This window comes from Staurois parvus, unplaced genomic scaffold (genome assembly GCF_062004578.1).
Source record: "Staurois parvus isolate SC_StPar_1 unplaced genomic scaffold, SC_StPar_1.0 ptg001325l, whole genome shotgun sequence".
NCBI classification, from domain to species: Eukaryota; Metazoa; Chordata; class Amphibia; order Anura; family Ranidae; genus Staurois; species Staurois parvus.
Genome location: NW_028319121.1, coordinates 1,286,090 through 1,304,579, shown reverse-complemented (window position 1 = coordinate 1,304,579; position 18,490 = coordinate 1,286,090). Strand labels below are relative to the sequence as shown.

At 43.8% G+C, this 18,490-nt stretch overlaps 1 protein-coding gene across 1 annotated transcript in view; it reads left to right on the top strand.

Moving 5' to 3' along the window:
• LOC149436992 (vomeronasal type-2 receptor 26-like) overlaps positions 1 to 18,042 on the top strand; it is a 38,395-nt gene extending 20,353 nt beyond the window's left edge. Inside the window, exons 3-6 of the mRNA XM_089661202.1 lie at positions 2,172 to 2,975; positions 5,865 to 5,972; positions 10,510 to 10,633; positions 17,044 to 18,042. Of these exons, the coding sequence (XP_089517328.1) occupies positions 2,172 to 2,975; positions 5,865 to 5,972; positions 10,510 to 10,633; positions 17,044 to 17,951 (1,944 nt within the window). The 3' untranslated portion in view covers positions 17,952 to 18,042. The remainder of the gene's footprint in view (positions 1 to 2,171; positions 2,976 to 5,864; positions 5,973 to 10,509; positions 10,634 to 17,043) is intronic.
• The last annotated feature ends 448 nt before the right edge of the window (positions 18,043 to 18,490 follow it).

Below are 18,490 nucleotides of genomic sequence, written 5' to 3'. Positions count from 1 at the left end.
GAGCTGTTGCCCCATTGCTGCATAAATGCGGCACACTGTGTGTCACGGATCCACGGTCGCCGCCACCAACAATCGCACGACCGCGACTAACAGTAATACGTCACGCCCACGGCGTCAGACCCCAGACCTTCTCACCAAACTCGTGACCGAAGGACCGGCCGATCTAAAACCGTGGTGTGACGCGCGTAACAAGGCCACACTCAGCTGCACCCAGCACAGCGATTGCCCAGCTAATGGACTACAATTGGTGCTTGCAGCCTAAATGCGCTTGTTACTGGGTCGGGTTAATTACGCAACTAACCCTCTACTGCCACCACCACTTTTGTCGGAGACTGGGAAACTCCCGTTATCAAATATACACTATAATGATTGAAATATTGATCTATATAGCACGGCCCGCGGACCTGTTATACAGAGATATACCAAACAGTAGCGTCTCTTCAAAGGCAGGGATTCGTGAATTGCAAATAAGCGCTTAGAAACAGTTTAACACTTTCAGAAAGAAAGATTTATTACTAAAAGGGTCAAAACAGGTGCAAGACAATATTTACAAAGAGATGTCACAAAAATATATATATGTATATAAAGACACAGCAAAGAGATAATTAGGAAAAAGATTACAGGGTTAAGTTACTTGCCCATATGCCTGGGTTTGCAGATCCAAGTTGTAGAGCAGGGCGATTTCTTGATCTCCTTTTGTTACGATGTTGCTGGGAGATCTCTGTGTGTGTGTGTCAAGCTCTAACTCACTTGTCTCTTCTTAAAAGTCCCTCTCAAAGGGGAGGGGGCTCTTACTACACATTTTGGGTTGACCTGAGGAATGTGCAATTACTCTGGTCAGTTTGATAATGTGTGGGCTTATGCCGTTTTGGGTCAATGCTTCCCAGCCCTCTGAGAAATGCGGCCTTATCAGACGTAGGTCAGAAAGGTGACAGTTTCCCCAGACTGCTGGCCCCACCAGGAATGTTTTTCCTGGGCTGACCCCCACCATCTGTCAGGAGATAACGTTGGTCTCTCAGGACTGGAAAGGGGGGATGTGAGGAATGATCCAGGAATACCTCAAATAACAGAAGGAACAAGAAAAAGAAGAACTCCGCTTCCAGCTCTGATGAGCTAGTTTGTTACACTGTGCACTACACAAACCTTCCACCCTGCTAGCACTCATATCCCAGTTATGATATTAACTTTATCTGTATTTATTCCTGGCTATCACAGTAATCACCTTGTAATCACCTTTCTATCTATCCTTGCTAGTAATACATCTAAAATACTGTTCAAAGAGAATTAAGCAAAAACAAAAATACAATGAAATTATCCATTTAATTTCCGCTTCATAGAGGATGTGCTGCTACAGGGCGTCTGCAAAATAATGTGTATATATAAATGATTTAGCATTTCTGAGCACGTGGCACACGCACCCGGGCTGTCATTGGCTCTCGAAGAGGCAATCACCAGGTCCAAGCCATGAATCTTGGTGATCGATGAAGAAGCTGACAGGGGAGAGATCTATGAGTGTAAACAACACAGATCTCTCTCCTGTCAGCGGGGATGTGCTGCTTTCTATCTCTATGCAAAGCATGTCCACACCACACATTAATCGCAACACAGTACACTGTTAACCCTTTGCTTGACCCAGATGTTAACCTCTTCCATTTTATTTGTTAAATTGTTTTATTGGATATATTATTTAGAAAAAAGTAAAAAATATTGTTATTTTTCAAAATTGTCAGCCTATTTTTGTTTAAAGCTCAGCAAAAAAACAAAAACAAACCACAGAGGTGATCAAATATCACCAAAAGAAAGCTCTATTTATGCGGGAAGAAATTATATAAATTTGAATTATGTACAGCATTTCATGACTTTCAAATTGTCAGTTAAAATAATGTAGTGCCGTGTCACAAACAATGGCCTGGTCATGAAGGGGGAGGGGTAAATCTTCCGGAGGGCGAGTGGCTATTAAGTTGTCAAATGATGTGATGCCGTTTGATTACTCAGGTTTATTCATACCTGTACTTCTGAATGTGTTAGAGGTGTTTTCTTCTTTCATTGGTCTGACAGCATTCACAAACTGTTCCTTCTTTTGGTATGTAATTCTTCCATTATTATCCTTTACTACTCAATAAAGAGAAATTAAATAATAAAAACAAAAATACTTTTTTTTCGATTCACAGATCAGTTATGGAGCTACAGACTACTCTCTTACCGACAGACGTCTCTATCCTCATGTTTTCCGAACAGTTCAGAATGACCACGTTCATTTTTTGGCTATCACAGATCTGTTAAAACACATTGGCTGGACATGGGTTGGAATACTTACAACAGATGACGATGCTGGAAGAAAAGAAACAGAGATTTTAACCAAGTACATGAGTAGTAATGGTATTTGTGTCGAGTTTAAAATTTCATATGGACCTGGCACAATAGATTATAAACTACAATACAAAATTGCCGACAAAAACTTGGAGATTATTAAAAATGCCACTGCTAAAATATTTGTAGTATGTGGATCTTATGTCTTCATAAATGATATGCTTATCAGCTATTTACCTATGCTGCGTGATAAAATATTTATTTTTCCTCCTATCTGGGCTTCTAGCTCCTCTATACGTATAATAGTTCCCGTCAATGGGGTTTTGGCGGTGGAATTACACCCTCTGTACTTTCCAGATAAACAAAATTTCTTTGATGAAATCGACAACATGAAAAGCACAACTAATTCATCAGGTTCTCAATATTTTTTAGGAATTGCAAAGTGCTTGTCTGCAAACAAAGGAAAGGAGACAATAACATGTAAAACAATGTATGAGGGAGATCTTATGGACGATCATTTTCCAAATGTTGATAGATATGTTTATCAAGGTGTCTCACCACGAATTTATTATGCAGTTGAAGCCTTGGCCAAAGCGATTCACAATATGCAACTCCTTCTTAAAGGAAAATCTGATGATAAGCAACGTAAATATTATAAAAAGCAGGTAGAGTACATTCAATACAACTACATGGGCAAAAAATGTATAAACACCTAACCATTACACCTGGATGAGTTTGTTACATAGTTAGTCAGGTTGAAAAAAAAAAAAAAAAGATGCTAGGCCTTCTAGATCATATCCCTCTTTATTCTCCCCTTCTTAAGAGAGAATACATTCAGTTCCTCTAATCTTTCCTCATAGCTGATCTCCTCCATGCCTCTTATCAGTTTGGTTGCCCTTCTCTGCACTTTCTCCAGTTCCCCAATGTTCTTTTTGTGAATTGCTGCCCAAAACTGAACTGCATATTCCAGATGAGGTCTTACTAATGATATGTTTAGGGTGAAATGATATTTCTCTCTCTGCAGTCCTCGCCAACTTCCCTTCAGCAGTTTTACTGCACAAAATCACATAGATACGTGTTTTTGCACTTATGGGTGTTATTGGCTCCTGTAGGTGTCAATCACCGGCAATTCATAAGTGGAGCAGCTGACAGGATCGAGATCTGTGAGTGTAAACAATACAGATCTCTCTCCTGTCAGCAGTCACATGCTGGTATTTTCTCTCTCTGGAAAGCAGGTCCCCTAGTCAAACATTACACAGTACACAGTTTAATCACTCCCTAACACACAGTTAACCCTTTGATCGCCTGGATATTAACACCTTCCTACCCAGTGTCATTAGTAAAGTTTCAATGCTTTTTATGAGCACTGATCACTGTATTAGTGTCACTGGAGATGTCAATGGCAGTTAGTCAGCTCCCACCCAGTGTCAGTTAGTGTCAGAATGCTGTATTTTTGCAGTCCCTCTGTAAGTTGTTGATCGCCGCCATTACTAGTAAAATGAAAAGAAAAATTCCAGTATATATACTGCCATTTGTAGAAGCTATAACTTTCGAAAAAAACCAATTATATTCAACTTGTATTTATTAGTTTTTTTGAACAAAAATTAACAGGGGAAAGAGGAATCAGGTTCTCTATGGTTACATACATGTACAGAGATATGTATATAAATGTTAGTATTACATAGGCGTACATCCAAATAGTGTTTATATGAACCATAGGAGGGGGGGAAGGGGGAAGAAAGGAGGGGAGGGAGGGAGGGAAGGAAAAGGAGTGAAGGGAAGATGGGGGGAGGGGGATAAAGAGGGGAAATATTGATAAATCTTATGGGTTCAAGACTTTGAAGATTGCAGTCAAGTTAGTATAGTCATATTAATGTATATAGCATTGTGCTGCAAAAAGGTAAGAGCCATCAAACTTCAACTGTAAAATTTATTGTAAGATACGTGTGAGCTACAGAATCTCTTCTCCATATCACATTGGAGATTAAGATTAGCGACCACTTTTGTTAAGGAGGGGGACTGTGTGGTTTTCCACAGGCTAGTTATATTATTTCTGGCTGCGTGTAAGAGGTGTATTATAATGGTGCGAAGTTCTGGGGAGAACTTTTCTATGCCAAGATGAAGAAGGGCTAGGTCTGTACTAGGGCGTATTGTCTTTGTAGAAATTTCTGATATTAACTTGAATATATTATTCCAGAAGGATCTGATTGATTTACAGGACCACATAATGTGATATAGGGTCCCTGAGTCTCCATGTTGTCTCCAGCATTGTGGGGAAGTAATTGGGTTTATCCTAGCTAGACTGACTGGGGATAGATACCATTGGTGCAATAGTTTGATGTAGGATTCCCAGTGTGTGGCACATCGGGAGGCTTTATATATGATAGTAAATGCTTTGCTCCAAGATTGATCAGTGAGCTCGCAAGAGAGGAGGATCTCCCAGGTAATTGGGAATGTCGTTCTGAAGCCATTTTTTACTTGTACTATAAGTGAGTAAAAAGTAGATATATCTTTGCCAGGGTAATTAGGTTTACTCAGAAACTGATGTACTAGTGCAGGGAGAGTAGTGCTGCATATTGGATATTCTAATTTTTTATGCAGTGAGAAATAGGAAGGTATGTAAATTTGTCATTGGAGATTAGTGAGTATTTGTGTTGTAATTGATAGAATGTTAATGGGGTTAAGTGGTGATAAAGGTCTGAAATGAGAGATACGTCTGCTTGTTCCCAGGGCGAGAGGTTGAGGTCTGGGATTAGGAAAGCGAGAGTATTGAGAGGAATATGGATTTTGTTAGATTTAGGGAGGGAACAAGATAGCAGATTTGACCAAGCGTCTATCGAAGCTTTGATGCAGGGGTGCGGGATTGTGGTAGGCTTACTATTGGTGGCGCAAAGAAGGAGGTACGATTGAGGTGTGCTAGGTTGGATATTATGGGCTTCTAAGATTGACCTGTTTTTTTGTTCGGATGGATGCCACCAGAAATAGGTCTGATCTAAAAGGGAGGCTAGGTAGTATGTGTGTAGGTGGGGAAAGCTTACTCCCCCTTTATGGTAAGGTCGAATTTGTAAGTTGTTGGAGCATCTAGATAGTTTAGATTCCCATAGGAACTGGGAAAAGTGTCTTTGTGCCATGTGAAATAACTGCATAGGTAAGGGTATGAGAAGAGTCCTAAAGATGTAGAGAAGTTTGGGGAGAATAATCATTTTCAAGGCTGTGATGTGGCCTTGTTTAGATAAGCGAAAGGTGCGAAGTGAGGGCATCTCTTTGGGAAGGGTTTGGAGAAATGGTTTGTGGTTTAGGTCATAGAGTTGGGATGAAGACGGGGTTAGATTGCTCCCGAGGTATGGGATTGAGTTTTTTGTCCAGATATAAGGAATGTCTTTAGATAATCTGAGTTCTCATTCTTATGAGTCGGGTGACTTGCAGTGATGCAGAAGGACCAGCTTTACTGCCACATATCTTGTATCCCATGTGGAGAATCAGGAAATGTTTGGATCCTCTAACATGATTTGTTCTAACAGATTTCTTTTAACATTTCTTTATTGATTTTCTAGCTGTCCTACCATCTAAAAGAAATTAAATATTCCTTTGATTCCGCTGAACCAGTACCCTTCTTTAATGAATACGGAGAATTTGTTTATCACTACAGAATAACTAATTGGGTAATGAAGAATGATTGCACTTTGATTTATAACGAAGTGGGAAACTTTACACCCTGGGTTCCAGAGGATCAACGCTTTCATGTCAACCCTGCAGCCATAACATGCACATTTTCTAGTCAGGTGGGACTATAATATAATTATGACTATTATTATTATACAGGATTTATATAGCGCCAACAGTTCATGCAGCGCTTTACAAAATGAAGGTAAGCATTACAGTTACAATATAATTTGGTACAAGAGGAAGCAGAGGGCCGGCTCATTAGAGCTTACAATCTAGGACTATTAACCACTTGCCTACAGGGCACTTATACCCTCTTCTTTACTAGGCCAATTTTTATCTTTCAGCGGTTTCGTGCTTTGATTGACAATTGCGAGGTCATACACCCATATGAAATTTTTATCATTTTTTTTCTCACAAATAGAGCTTTCTTTTGGTGATATTTAATCGCTGCTGGCCACTTTACTTTTTGCGCTATAAACAAAAAAAGTGCAAAAAAATTTGAAAAAAAAAAGTTTCTATGTTTCTATTATACAATTTTTCAAATAGGTAATTTTTCTCCTTCGCTGATGTGCGTTGATGAGGCAGCACTGATGGGCACTGATAGGCGGCACTGATGGGCACTGAGAGGCAGCACTGGTAGGCAGCATTAATGAGGTGGCACGGATAGGTGGCACTGATAGGCAGTACTAATGAGGTGTCACTGATAGGCGGCACTGATAGGCGGCACTGATGATGGGTACGGATAGCACTGATAGGTGGCACTGACTGGCATCACTGCTGGGCATTGACTGGCACAACCGCTGGGCACTGACTGGTAGCACTGACTGGCAGCACTGCTGGGCTGCACTGATGGGCACTGGTGGGTGGGCACAGGTGGGTGGGCACAGGTGGGTGGCACTGCTGGGCACAGGTAGGTGGCACTTCTGGGCACAGGTGTGTGACACTGCTGGGTGGCACTGATGGGCACAGGTGGGTGCACTGCTGGGCACAGGTGGGCAGAGCTAGTGGGCACACTGCTGGGCACAGGTGGGCAGAACTTGTGGGTGGCACTGCTGGACACCGGTGCCGATCCCCGCTCTGACAACTGCCGGTTTTCGGCAGTACTTTCCTCACGATCTGACAGCGTGAGGAAAGTGCAGCCGAGAACTGGCAATTGCATTTCCTGATCATTGGACACGGCTGATCACGTGGTAAAAGGCCGCTGTGATTGGCCTTTTACCACATCACGTGATCAACTGTTTCTGTAGGACACAGCGATCACGGAGATCGCCGGGTGTGCACCCCCGGGGGCACGCAGGAGAGCGCGTTCTGGGAGGACGTCATATGATGCCCACCCAGAACTGGCCGGCCGTAGTGCAGCCGTCATTTGGCTTTGTGCGGTCAGCAAGTAGTTAAAGATTAAAGGATAAGTTCACCTTTGGGAACATGTTAAGTGCTGCACCCATTTTTGGGTGGAACATTTACCATGTAGCCATTGCTGTAGCCTCTCCCAATCTGCTGCCTCCAGTGACAGTGAGCAGGGGATCTTCTGCCCTTCTGATCTTCTCCTTGACCGTTTCATTCAATCACAGAGTAGTCTAGTGTGATTTTATCCCCATAGATGTCTACAGTATGTTAACTCACAGAAGTCACATCATCCAGGACTAGAACTGGGGGGAAGGGGGGTCTGCTGTCAGAAAACATGGGGCCCCATACAGGCAACCTGACAGCCCCCCCCCCCCCAAAAAAAACATAGTTTACTAGGCTTCAATTATGAATGAACACAGTGAGTGATCGGTAATGGTCACTCCTTGTGTTTATTCAGGAAATGAGGGGGCTGGTAAATGTAACATATTTACCAGACCCTTCCCCCACTCTCCATCCTGAAGGATCCTATTGTGTGCTTGCAGCTGCCGGTGGAGAGCTGTCTGAAAGCCAGCAGGAAGGAGAGGAGAAGAATCCAGTTTTAAGCTGCTGCAGAGAGAGCCATACAGGGTATCAGTTCCAGTAATTGTCCCACGGCCATGCTGATCACCCTCCCTGCCCACATCCGATTCATCCAGCTACCTGGGCCCTCCTGCTGGCCTGGGCCCCATACAGGAGAATTGGTGATACCCCCTTATCAATTTCCCTGTGAGGCATCTGCCATAGGAGCATCATTGAGAGGGCCGCCGGCAGCGTGGTTTGGCTATGCAGGAGTAGAGCGCACTGACTGAGACATCTGCCGTGCTGGGCTGCTTTCTTTGCTATACACAGATTGGATTCTCCTCGGATTTCATGCCCAAATACAGGAAGCAGTATGTCTAGGTGGACGGGGGAACCTGAGGAAGAGCGCTGGATCTTTTGTTCTCCTCGCACACTGCCGCAACATGGAGCCTCCTGTAGCCACCTCCATGGTGGCCATAGACATGTGTTCTGCCACATTCAGGAGGACAGACAGACTAACCCTTCCCCATGGCAGAAACACAGAGCCAGTTGACACCTCTCCTCTCTCATCAGAGACAGTCGGCTCCAGTGCTTGCTTCCTACAGCTCCTGCTCAGTCTGGTAAGTAACCTCCTGACACTCCCTGCTGTTAACACTTTCAGCTCCAGACATAGCCCACATTTTACACTTCCTATCCACCAGAAAAGAGCTGGCTTCATTTGCAGCTGTTAGGGATCCGGGTATGACCAGAAATGTGTGGACTGACACAGGGAAACACAGGCTCCAGGTATAGTATAAACAATACAATTTATTAAAGACTAAACAATACATAAACGCAGTGCAAGACTAAACATAAACACAGTGCAACCAAACCTCCAACAGATAACAATAAGAACCATACTAAACGTAGTCGGGCAGGCCGGGTTGGTAGCAAACGGGCAGGCAAGGTACAAGGAGCAGGCGGAAGCGTAGTCAGGAATAGCCGAGGTCAGGACAGGCAGAGTTCATGCAGAGTCAGGATTAAAGCAGAATCAGGATCAGGCAGGAAGCAGACAGGATGCAGGTACAGGGGCTCATGGGAAACATACACCAAGGCCCTGATCACAGGCCTGGCCATTCCTTAAATACACCTGCTGTAATCAGCCTCAGGTGATGGCTCATTGCAGGAGTGATCCTCTGGTTGCTGAAAGCACCTGCTGGCCAGCCCTGGTACTGCAGCCCACAAGGCAGGTGAGTCCCACCACCACTGGCAAGTCCATTCCTGACAGCAGCCCAAATACCATCCACTCTGAAAGTAGATCTTACGGACATCAGACAGGACCCTCTGGCCCTTTCCTCTACGGTCTCCACTCAGGACTCAGGAGAGTGGTCTCTCTTAAACAGCAGCAAACCCAGTCCCATAAACAAAAAGTGCAACTGCAGTCTCCTCTGAATGACCTAGAGAATCTCAATAGGCGTACTAGGCAGAACAGCATCAAACTATGAGGCTGAAGTGGGCACCGATCTACTCCCTGCTGTAATGACCATCCTTAACCACTTGGCTGCCGGACACTTCCCTCCCCCCTTCCTGCCCAGACCAATTTTCAGCTTTCAGCGCTCTCAATGACAATTGTGCAGTCATGCAACACTGTACCCAAACTTAATTTTTATCATTTTTTTGAGACAAATAGAGCATTTTTTTTGATGGTATTTGATCACCACTGGGGTTTTTATTTTTTGGTAAATAAACTAAAAAAGACCAAAGCCGAACACACTGTAGCTGTCTTTCGGCTATAGCTTAGTCTGGAACTGGTTAAAGTATAACTAAAGTCAAAACCTTTTTTTTAAAATTATGGATGGAGTGGAGATTGATTAGAACACCTGTCAGGTTTTTACTGCTGTCTGTGCCCCTGTTATCGAGATTCACCCTTTCTATTTGTCCTGTTTACCATTATCATTGAAAGTGACAGTAAATGACGATCCCAAATTTAGGGTTGTTCCCAGAAAAGCAATAGACGGGACATCTTCCAATGGGGACACTGACTCTGATTCCCTTAATTTACAGGGATTTCCTCTCATTTTCTGTTTGGATATGGGCAGGAAGTGAAGGGAAATCTCCATAATAGAACACAGATGGCAACAAAATCTGCCAGGAGTTATAATCCTTTCTCTATCCAAAATAAGAAAAACAATAAACATTTTGTTTATATATCTACTTTAATACCTACCTGGACAAGCCACCATCTGAAGCTATGGAGATTGATTGGGCACATCATGTGAGCCCTAACACCTGACTGAATAACTCCAATCCCAGAGATGCCCTCTGCAGGCTCCTTTATTTCAGGATTGAGATGGGTGCAACCAATATCATCCAATCTTCTCCCTCTGCAGCTCGATCTCCTCCACATCACAAACGCTAGAGCTTCAGCAAAAATGAATGTAGCAGTGTAGCATTTGCAATGTTGCCAAACCTCATCCTTAGTAGAAACTTTAATGTCCATAATCTGGACCCGGGTTCACTATCTGAATATATAAAATATCCTAATGGCCATAGCCTGCATGCAGTTCTACTTTAAATTATGTATAATACTTTAGTAAATCAGCCATCACAGTTTTTATTATACTACACATGTACTATGTTTGATTTCAGCTTCCAGTGTCTCGATGCTCCAATCCCTGTTTGCTCGGTACTAGAAAAAAGTTTGGATCTTCAGTTCATAAATGCTGCTATGAATGTGTCTCGTGTCCAAAAGGGGAGATTGCCAACACATCCGGTAGAGTTTACATTTGATGTTGAGTCATATAGTAGTAACAGGTAATGAGTTGGGATGAAGTTCACAGTCTTTGAGATGGAAGCGAATTGCCCAGTTTTGAGTTCTGCAAAATTCTGAATTTATGGCCAAAAATTCACTCCTGAGCCATAATAACTACAAGGCATGTTCCCTCGTCAGATCAGAGTGAATTATCTGAAGAAATGGACACACAATAAAGGGGTGAGCTCACAGTGGCTTAGGGGTAAGCACTTCTGCCTTGCAGCATTGGGGCCATGGGTTTAAGTCTGATCCAGGAACTATCTGCATGGAGTTTGCATGTTCTCCCTGTGCTTGTGTGTTTTTTTTTCTTGGGTATTCTGTTTTCCTCCCACACTCCAAAACATGCTTATAGGTTAACTGGTTCCTGTATAAAACTGCCCTAGTATGATAATCTACTGAGCTGCCTCGCCATCTGCCTCCGCTGCAGATAAAGCACTTTGAGTCGAAATATTACTAAATTAAAACTATCTGTCAGTGTGTGTTGGAGCCGGGTAGGGAAATCTGTGTAGGGGAGATAAAGTACATAACCTTGTGTACCCCCCCCTCCATTAATAAACCCAATTAGGGATAAGCCGACAGTTTGGTCTGAACCAATGCTCAGACTGAATTATGGATGTCCAGGCATTCGGAAGAATTCCCAAACTGCTGTCCATTCAGCCTCCTGTTTGGCAGGAGCAAATATCATATATAGAAGCGGTATGTCTACTGCTACTATACAGTCAGGTCCATAAATATTGGGACATCGACACGATTCTAACATGTTTGGCTCTATACACCACCACAATGGATTTGAAATGAAACAAACAAGATGTGCTTTAACTGCAGACTGTCAGCTTTAATTTGAGGGTATTTATATCCAAATCAGGTGAACGGTGTAGGAATTACAACATTAAGGGACCAAAAGTAATGGGACAATTGGCTTCTCAGCTGTACCATGGCCAGGTGTGTATTATTCCCTCATTATCCCAATTACAATGAGCAGATAAAAGGTCCAGAGTTAATTTCAAGTGTGCTTTTGCATTTGGAATCTGTTGCTGTCAACTCTCAAGATGAGATCCAAAGAGCTGTCACTATCAGTGAAGCAAGCCATCATTAGGCTGAAAAACAAAACAAACCCATCAGAGAGATAGCAAAAACATTAGGCGTGGCCAAAACAACTGTTTGGAACATTCTTAAAAAGAAGGAACGCACCGGTGAGCTCAGCAACACCAAAAGACCCGGAAGACCACGGAAAACAACTGTGGTGGATGAGCGAAGAATTCTTACCCTGGTGAAGAAAACACCCTTCACAACAGTTGGCCAGATCAAGAACACTCTCCAGGAGGTAGGTGTATGTGTGTCAAAGTCAACAATCAAGAGAAGACTTCACCAGAGTGAATACAGAGGGTTCACCACAAGATGTAAACCATTGGTGAGCCTCAAAAACAGGAAGGCCAGATTAGAGTTTGCCAAACGACATCTAGAAAAGCCTTCACAGTTCTGGAACAACATCCTATGGACAGATGAGACCAAGATCAACTTGTACCAGAGTGATGGGAAGAGAAGAGTATGGAGAAGGAAAGGAACTGCTCATGATCCTAAGCATACCACCTCATCAGTGAAGCATGGTGGTGGTAGTGTCATGGCGTGGGCATGTATGGCTGCCAATGGAACTGGTTCTCTTGTATTTATTGATGATGTGACTGCTGACAAAAGCAGTAGGATGAATTCTGAAGTGTTTCGGGAATATTATCTGCTCATATTCAGCCAAATGCTTCAGAACTTATTGGACGCCGGTTCACAGTGCAGATGGACAATGACCCAAAGCAGACTGCAAAAGCAACCAAAGAGTTTTTAAGGGAAAGAAGTGGAATGTTATGCAATGACCAAGTCAATCACCTGACCTGAATCCGATTGAGCATTTCACTTGCTGAAGACAAAACTGAAGGGAAAATGCCCCAAGAACAAGCAGGAACTGAAGACAGTTGCAGTAGAGGCCTGGCAGAGCATCACCAGGGATGAAACCCAGCGTCTGGTGATGTCTATGCGCTCCAGAATTCAGGCTGTAATTGACTGCAAAGGATTTGCAACCAAGTATTAAGAAGTGAAAGTTTGATTTATGATTATAATTCTGTCCCATTACTTTTGGTCCCTTAACAAGTGAGAGGCACATATGCAAACTGTTGTAATTCCTACACCGTTCACCTGATTTGGATGTAAATACCCTCAAATTAAAGCTGACAGTCTGCAGTTAAAGCACATCTTGTTCGTTTCATTTCAAATCCATTGTGGTGGTGTATAGAGCCAAAAATGTTAGAATTGTGTCGATGTCCCAATATTTATGGACCTGACTGTATGTGACAGTATTTCATTGTCACTGGTTGTTAAAGTGTTACTAAACCCACAGCAGTACAATCAGTCTGTATATGCAGTAAAGCATGCTTGTTACATTCACTGTGGAACCTGAAGGGTAAATGCTTCATACTGTGTACAAATGCTGTTTGATCCTGTCTTTTCTGATCCTTCCCTTCCTCTGCAGTCATAATTCCATCTGGTGATAGTACGGAGCTCTAGGAGACACTCTGAACATGCTCAGTTTAGTGTTTATTGCTAGAGAATTTTTTTTTTTCTTTGGCCAGGTTCATGTGATCAGCACAGGACCAATCAAGACTGTCCAGACAGAGGGTCAGGGGTCATGCAGCGTCATAGGACAATCAGAGCAGAATTAAAACTTGTCCTATAAGCTTCAGCCAGTGCTCAGCTGGATACTGATAAAAATCACAAGAATGCTATATACTGCTGCACAGTTTATATTTACTAAAATAATTGCATTTCCATGTTGTGTACTGTGGGAGACCGGATATTGTGAATGCACGGTCCGAGGAGCCAAGATATAGTGAATGCAGGGTCCGGGGAGACCGGATATAGTGAATGCAGGGCCCGGGGAGAGCAGATATAGTGAATGTAGGGCCCGGGGAGAGCGGATATAGTGAATGCAGGGTCCGGGGAGAGCAGGTATAGTGAATGCGGGGTCCGAGGAGAGCGGATATAGTGAATGCAGGGTCCAGGGAGACCAGATATAGTAAGTGCAGGGTCTGGGGAGACCGGATATAGTGAATGCAGGGTCCGGGAAGACCAGATATAGTGAATGCAGGGTCCGGGGAGACCAGATATAGTGAATGCAGGGTCCGGGAAGACCAGATATAGTGAATGCAGGGTCCGGGGAGACCAGATATAGTGAATGCAGGGTCCGGGGAGACCAGATATAGTGAATGCAGGGTCCGGGGAGACCAGATATAGTGAATGCAGGGTCCAGGGAGACCAGATATAGTGAATGCAGGGTCCGGGGAGACCCGATATAGTGAATTCAGGGTCCGGGAATACCAGATATAGTGAATGCAAGGTCTGGGGAGACCAGATATAGTGAATGCAGGGTCCGGGGAGACCAGATATAGTGAATGCAAGGTCTGGGGAGACCAGATATAGTGAATGCAGGGTCCGGGGAGCCAAGATATAGTGAATGCAGGGTCCGGGGAGACCGGATATAGTGAATGCGGGGTCCGGGGAGAGCAGATATAGTGAATGCAGGGTCCGGGGAGACCGGATATAGTGAATGCAGGGTCCGGGGAGAGCAGATATAGTGAATGCAGGGTCCGGGGAGACCGGATATAGTGAATGCAGGGTCCGGGAAGACCGGATATAGTGAATGCAGGGTCCGAGGAGAGCGGATATAGTGAATGCAGGGTCCAGGGAGACCAGATATAGTAAGTGCAGGGTCTAGGGAGACCGGATATAGTGAATGCAGGGTCCGGGAAGACCAGATATAGTGAATGCAGGGTCCGGGAAGACCAGATATAGTGAATGCAGGGTCCGGGGAGACCAGATATAGTGAATGCAGGGTCCGGGGAGAGCAGATATAGTGAATGCAGGGTCCAGGGAGACCAGATATAGTGAATGCAGGGTCCGGGGAGACCGGATATAGTGAATGCAGGGTCCGTGGAGCCAAGATATAGTGAATGCAGGGTACGGGGAGACCAAATATAGTGAATGCAGGGTCCGGGGAGACCAGATATAGTGAATGCAGGGTCTGGGAATACCAGATATAGTGAATGCAGGGTCCGGGAATACCAGATATAGTGAATGCAGGGTCCGGGGAGACCGGATATAGTGAATGCAGGGTCCGGGGAGACCAGATATAGTGAATGCAGGGTCCGTGGAGCCAAGATATAGTGAATGCAGGGTCCTGGGAGACCGGATATAGTGAATGCAGGGTCCAGGAGACCAGATATAGTGAATGCAGGGTCCTGGGAGACCGGATATAGTGAATGCAGGGTCCGGGGAGACCAGATATAGTGAATGCAGGGTCCGGGGAGACCAGATATAGTGAATGCAGGGTCCGGGGTTTAGTAACACTTTAAGGAAGCAGCTGGTCCTTGCACTCACTGCATCCCTAGGAATCACTTTATGTCACAGGGAATCCCTGGCCACTTAACCACAGTGACATCTCTGACATTGGCCAAATATGGGCACGATCCTATTTGGTCAATTATGTCACCAATATCCCTTCCCCCTCCCTTATATAGCTGATGGTAGCTTGAGAAACTGTCATTCAGCTGTGAGTACCATCAGAATCAGTCATGTGTGCTGGGTCATCAGGTTTTCTGGGCAGGCAAGTTAGCTGGCAATGGGCACCATGATTTTTGATGGATTTAGAACAGGGGCCATTTTTTTTTTGGGGGGGGGGGGTATTTTTTTATTCAGGACTTGATCATTTTATTTTGTGAATGAGTAGCGGGAACATTGGGATAAGTTGGTTTGCTGGGGGCTGGTACCCATGTTGAAGGCTGCACTGACCTCCCTACCCTGTTGTTTATCAATTTTGACTCAGGTTCAGGTTATGGTGGGTGCTGGGAAAAGCAGTTTAGCTCAATCAGAGGGGGAGCCACATGGAAGCATGGTTCATTGCTTGGCCATGCCCCTCCCCCCCCTCCATTTTTTAACTTTTAGGATGATGTGCAGTGGTGTGATTTATCTATATATGAATTATCTCACAAACTGTGCAATCAGACTATGCCATAATAAAATAAAATTGTTGATGCTAAACCTACTAAAAATTGCTTTTAAAAAAAAACCTAAATGAATGATATTTGGGTGTTGCTGCTGTCTGAAAGCTAAGCTCATTGTACAGAACGAAAAAGTCAAAATCACGTATATATAATATGATTTGCATTTCTGGATAGGGAACGTGTGCGCCACCCTACCCGTGCCGCCATTAGTGGCTAGGCATGTCAATCACTGGGTCTTGGTCAAAGATTCCCTGCCGACACCTGATGATCACCCTGCAAAGCTGACAGAGGAGAAAAAGGGGACACTTAATTTATGTAATTTACAGTGTTGCATGACCGCGCAATTGTCAGTTAAATAATGCAGTTCCATATCGCCCAAAATGGCCTGGTCAGGAAGAGGGGTAAATCCTCTGGGAAGCGAGTGGTTAAAAGAGAGATGGCTGCATACCTACATAGTGTCCCCACCCAACAGTACTTCCCAGATGTGTTTCATCCACAACAAGCTTGCTCACAGGGATATTACTGCCTAATGGTATGTTTAAAAATGCTTTCTCCCAGCTCCTGCTATCTAACATGTATAAAAAAGATATGTGTACTTACCTATTTTAGTCTGCTGCAGGGGAGAAGAGAGAGCTCCAACAATGGCTGGGACATGGGAGCCTATGAGTAACATCATGTCTCCTGGAATTCCCAGTCATTGTCAACATTAAAAGTGATGTCATGGATTATGATTGATGTAATGGCTCCCAAAATTCCCAGTCATTGTCGGACTAAAAGTAGGTAAGTACTCAAATCTTTTTTACACAGGGTGGGCAACATAGGTAGCAGGCGGGGGATGGACACTTTTTTAAACATAGTTTTAGGTTGGAATTCTGCTTTAATGGTTTTAGGGAAAAGTTTGGATTTTCTAAATTTTGAGTATGTTTTGTTAAACTAGCTACAAATATAACCCGGGAAAATGCACTTACAGGAATGAGCTTCAGGTTTAGACCAAAGTAGAATTTGGTCAAAACTTAGTCAGTTCAGCAAGCTAAATCATTATCATGTACAGGTGGCGAACTGACCATTTGGAAACTCGGGCACTGCCCGAGGGCCCGGGGTCAGTAGGGGGCCCCATGATATGCCTCTGTTACCTTTTTCATAGGCTTTTTTGAGTTTGGGCAAGGACCCAGGGGCCCCATGATCCCCTATTGCTCGGGGGCCCCATGAGTTGTCAGTCCGTTCCTGATCATGTATCATTTTGTGTAGGACAACACAGACTGTTTGAGGTGATTAGGTCTATAGACACTTTAAAATATAAGTCCTTGTGCTATATTTTCTACTCAGACCAAGAAAACTGCATGAAATGTTCTGATGAAGAATGGCCAAATGAGAAGAAGGACCGATGTGTTCCAAAATCAGTGGAATTTCTCTCATTCACTGAGGATGCAATTGTTTTCGTATTTTCAGCTGTCTCCATCTTCTGCTGTCTTCTGACTGGTTTAATATTGGGAATATTTATACATTACCAGGACACCCCCATTGTTAAAGCTAATAACCGGAACCTGAGCTATCTTCTCCTGGTCTCCATCATGCTGAGCTTCCTCTGTGTCTTCTTGTTCCTCGGCCGTCCAGTAGATGTAACCTGCATGCTGCGTGTAACCTCTTTTGGTGTCATCTTCTCAGTTGCCGTCTCTTCTCTACTTGCCAAAAGTATGATGGTGTGTATTGCTTTTAAAGCCATCAAACCTGGAAGTCCCTGGAGGAAATGGATGGGAGCCAAACTACCCAATCTTATAATCTGTGTGTTTTCACTTGTTCAAGTCATAATCTGTGTCACTTGGTTGTCTATTTCTCCCCCCTTCCAGGATCAGGACACTCACTCTTATCAGGGAAAGATCATCCTTCAGTGTAATGAGGGTTCAGTTATCGGCTTCTACTCTGTCCTGGGATATATGGGGCTTCTGGCAGTTGTGAGCTTCATTATAGCTTTTTTAGCCAGGACATTACCGGACAGTTTTAATGAGGCCAAGTACATCACCTTCAGCATGCTGGTGTTCTGCAGTGTCTGGATTGCCATGATCCCGGCCTATCTGAGCACTAAAGGGAAAGACATGGTGGCTGTGGAGATTTTTGCTATAATGGCATCAAGCATTGGACTTCTTGGATGTATATTTTTTCCAAAATGTTACATAATTCTGTTTAGGTCCGACCTTAACACAAAAGCAAGTTTGCTGGAAAGTAGAACCAAATAGTTGTCATATACTGTACATGCATACTGAAAGTATAAATCAATATGTATATCACTTAGGAATACAATACATTAAAAGAAAACTTGAACTCCGACCTCTGGGTTAGTTTATTGTTATACAATACTTCTTTACAGAGTAAAATGTTAGGATTCTCTTGCCATTTAGGCAACTGCTCGGGCATTGATCTTCCAAGTTTTGTACTTTATTTATTTATTTCTATTTACTTAAATAGCACCGACAATTTATGCAGTGCTTTACACATAGATATATATATTGTACATTCACATCAGTCCCTAACCCTCAAGGGGTGTACAATCTAAGGTCCCTAACTCACATTCCTACATACACATACTAGGGCCAATTTAGACAGGATCCAATTCACCTACCAGTATGTCTCTGGAGTGTTGGAGGAAACCCACGCAGGCACAGGGAGAACATGAAAACTCCAGGCAAGTAGTGCTGTGGTTGGGATTCGAAACAATGACCCTAGTACTACCAAGCGGAAGTGCTAACCACTTAACCAATGTGCTGCCCATGCCTCT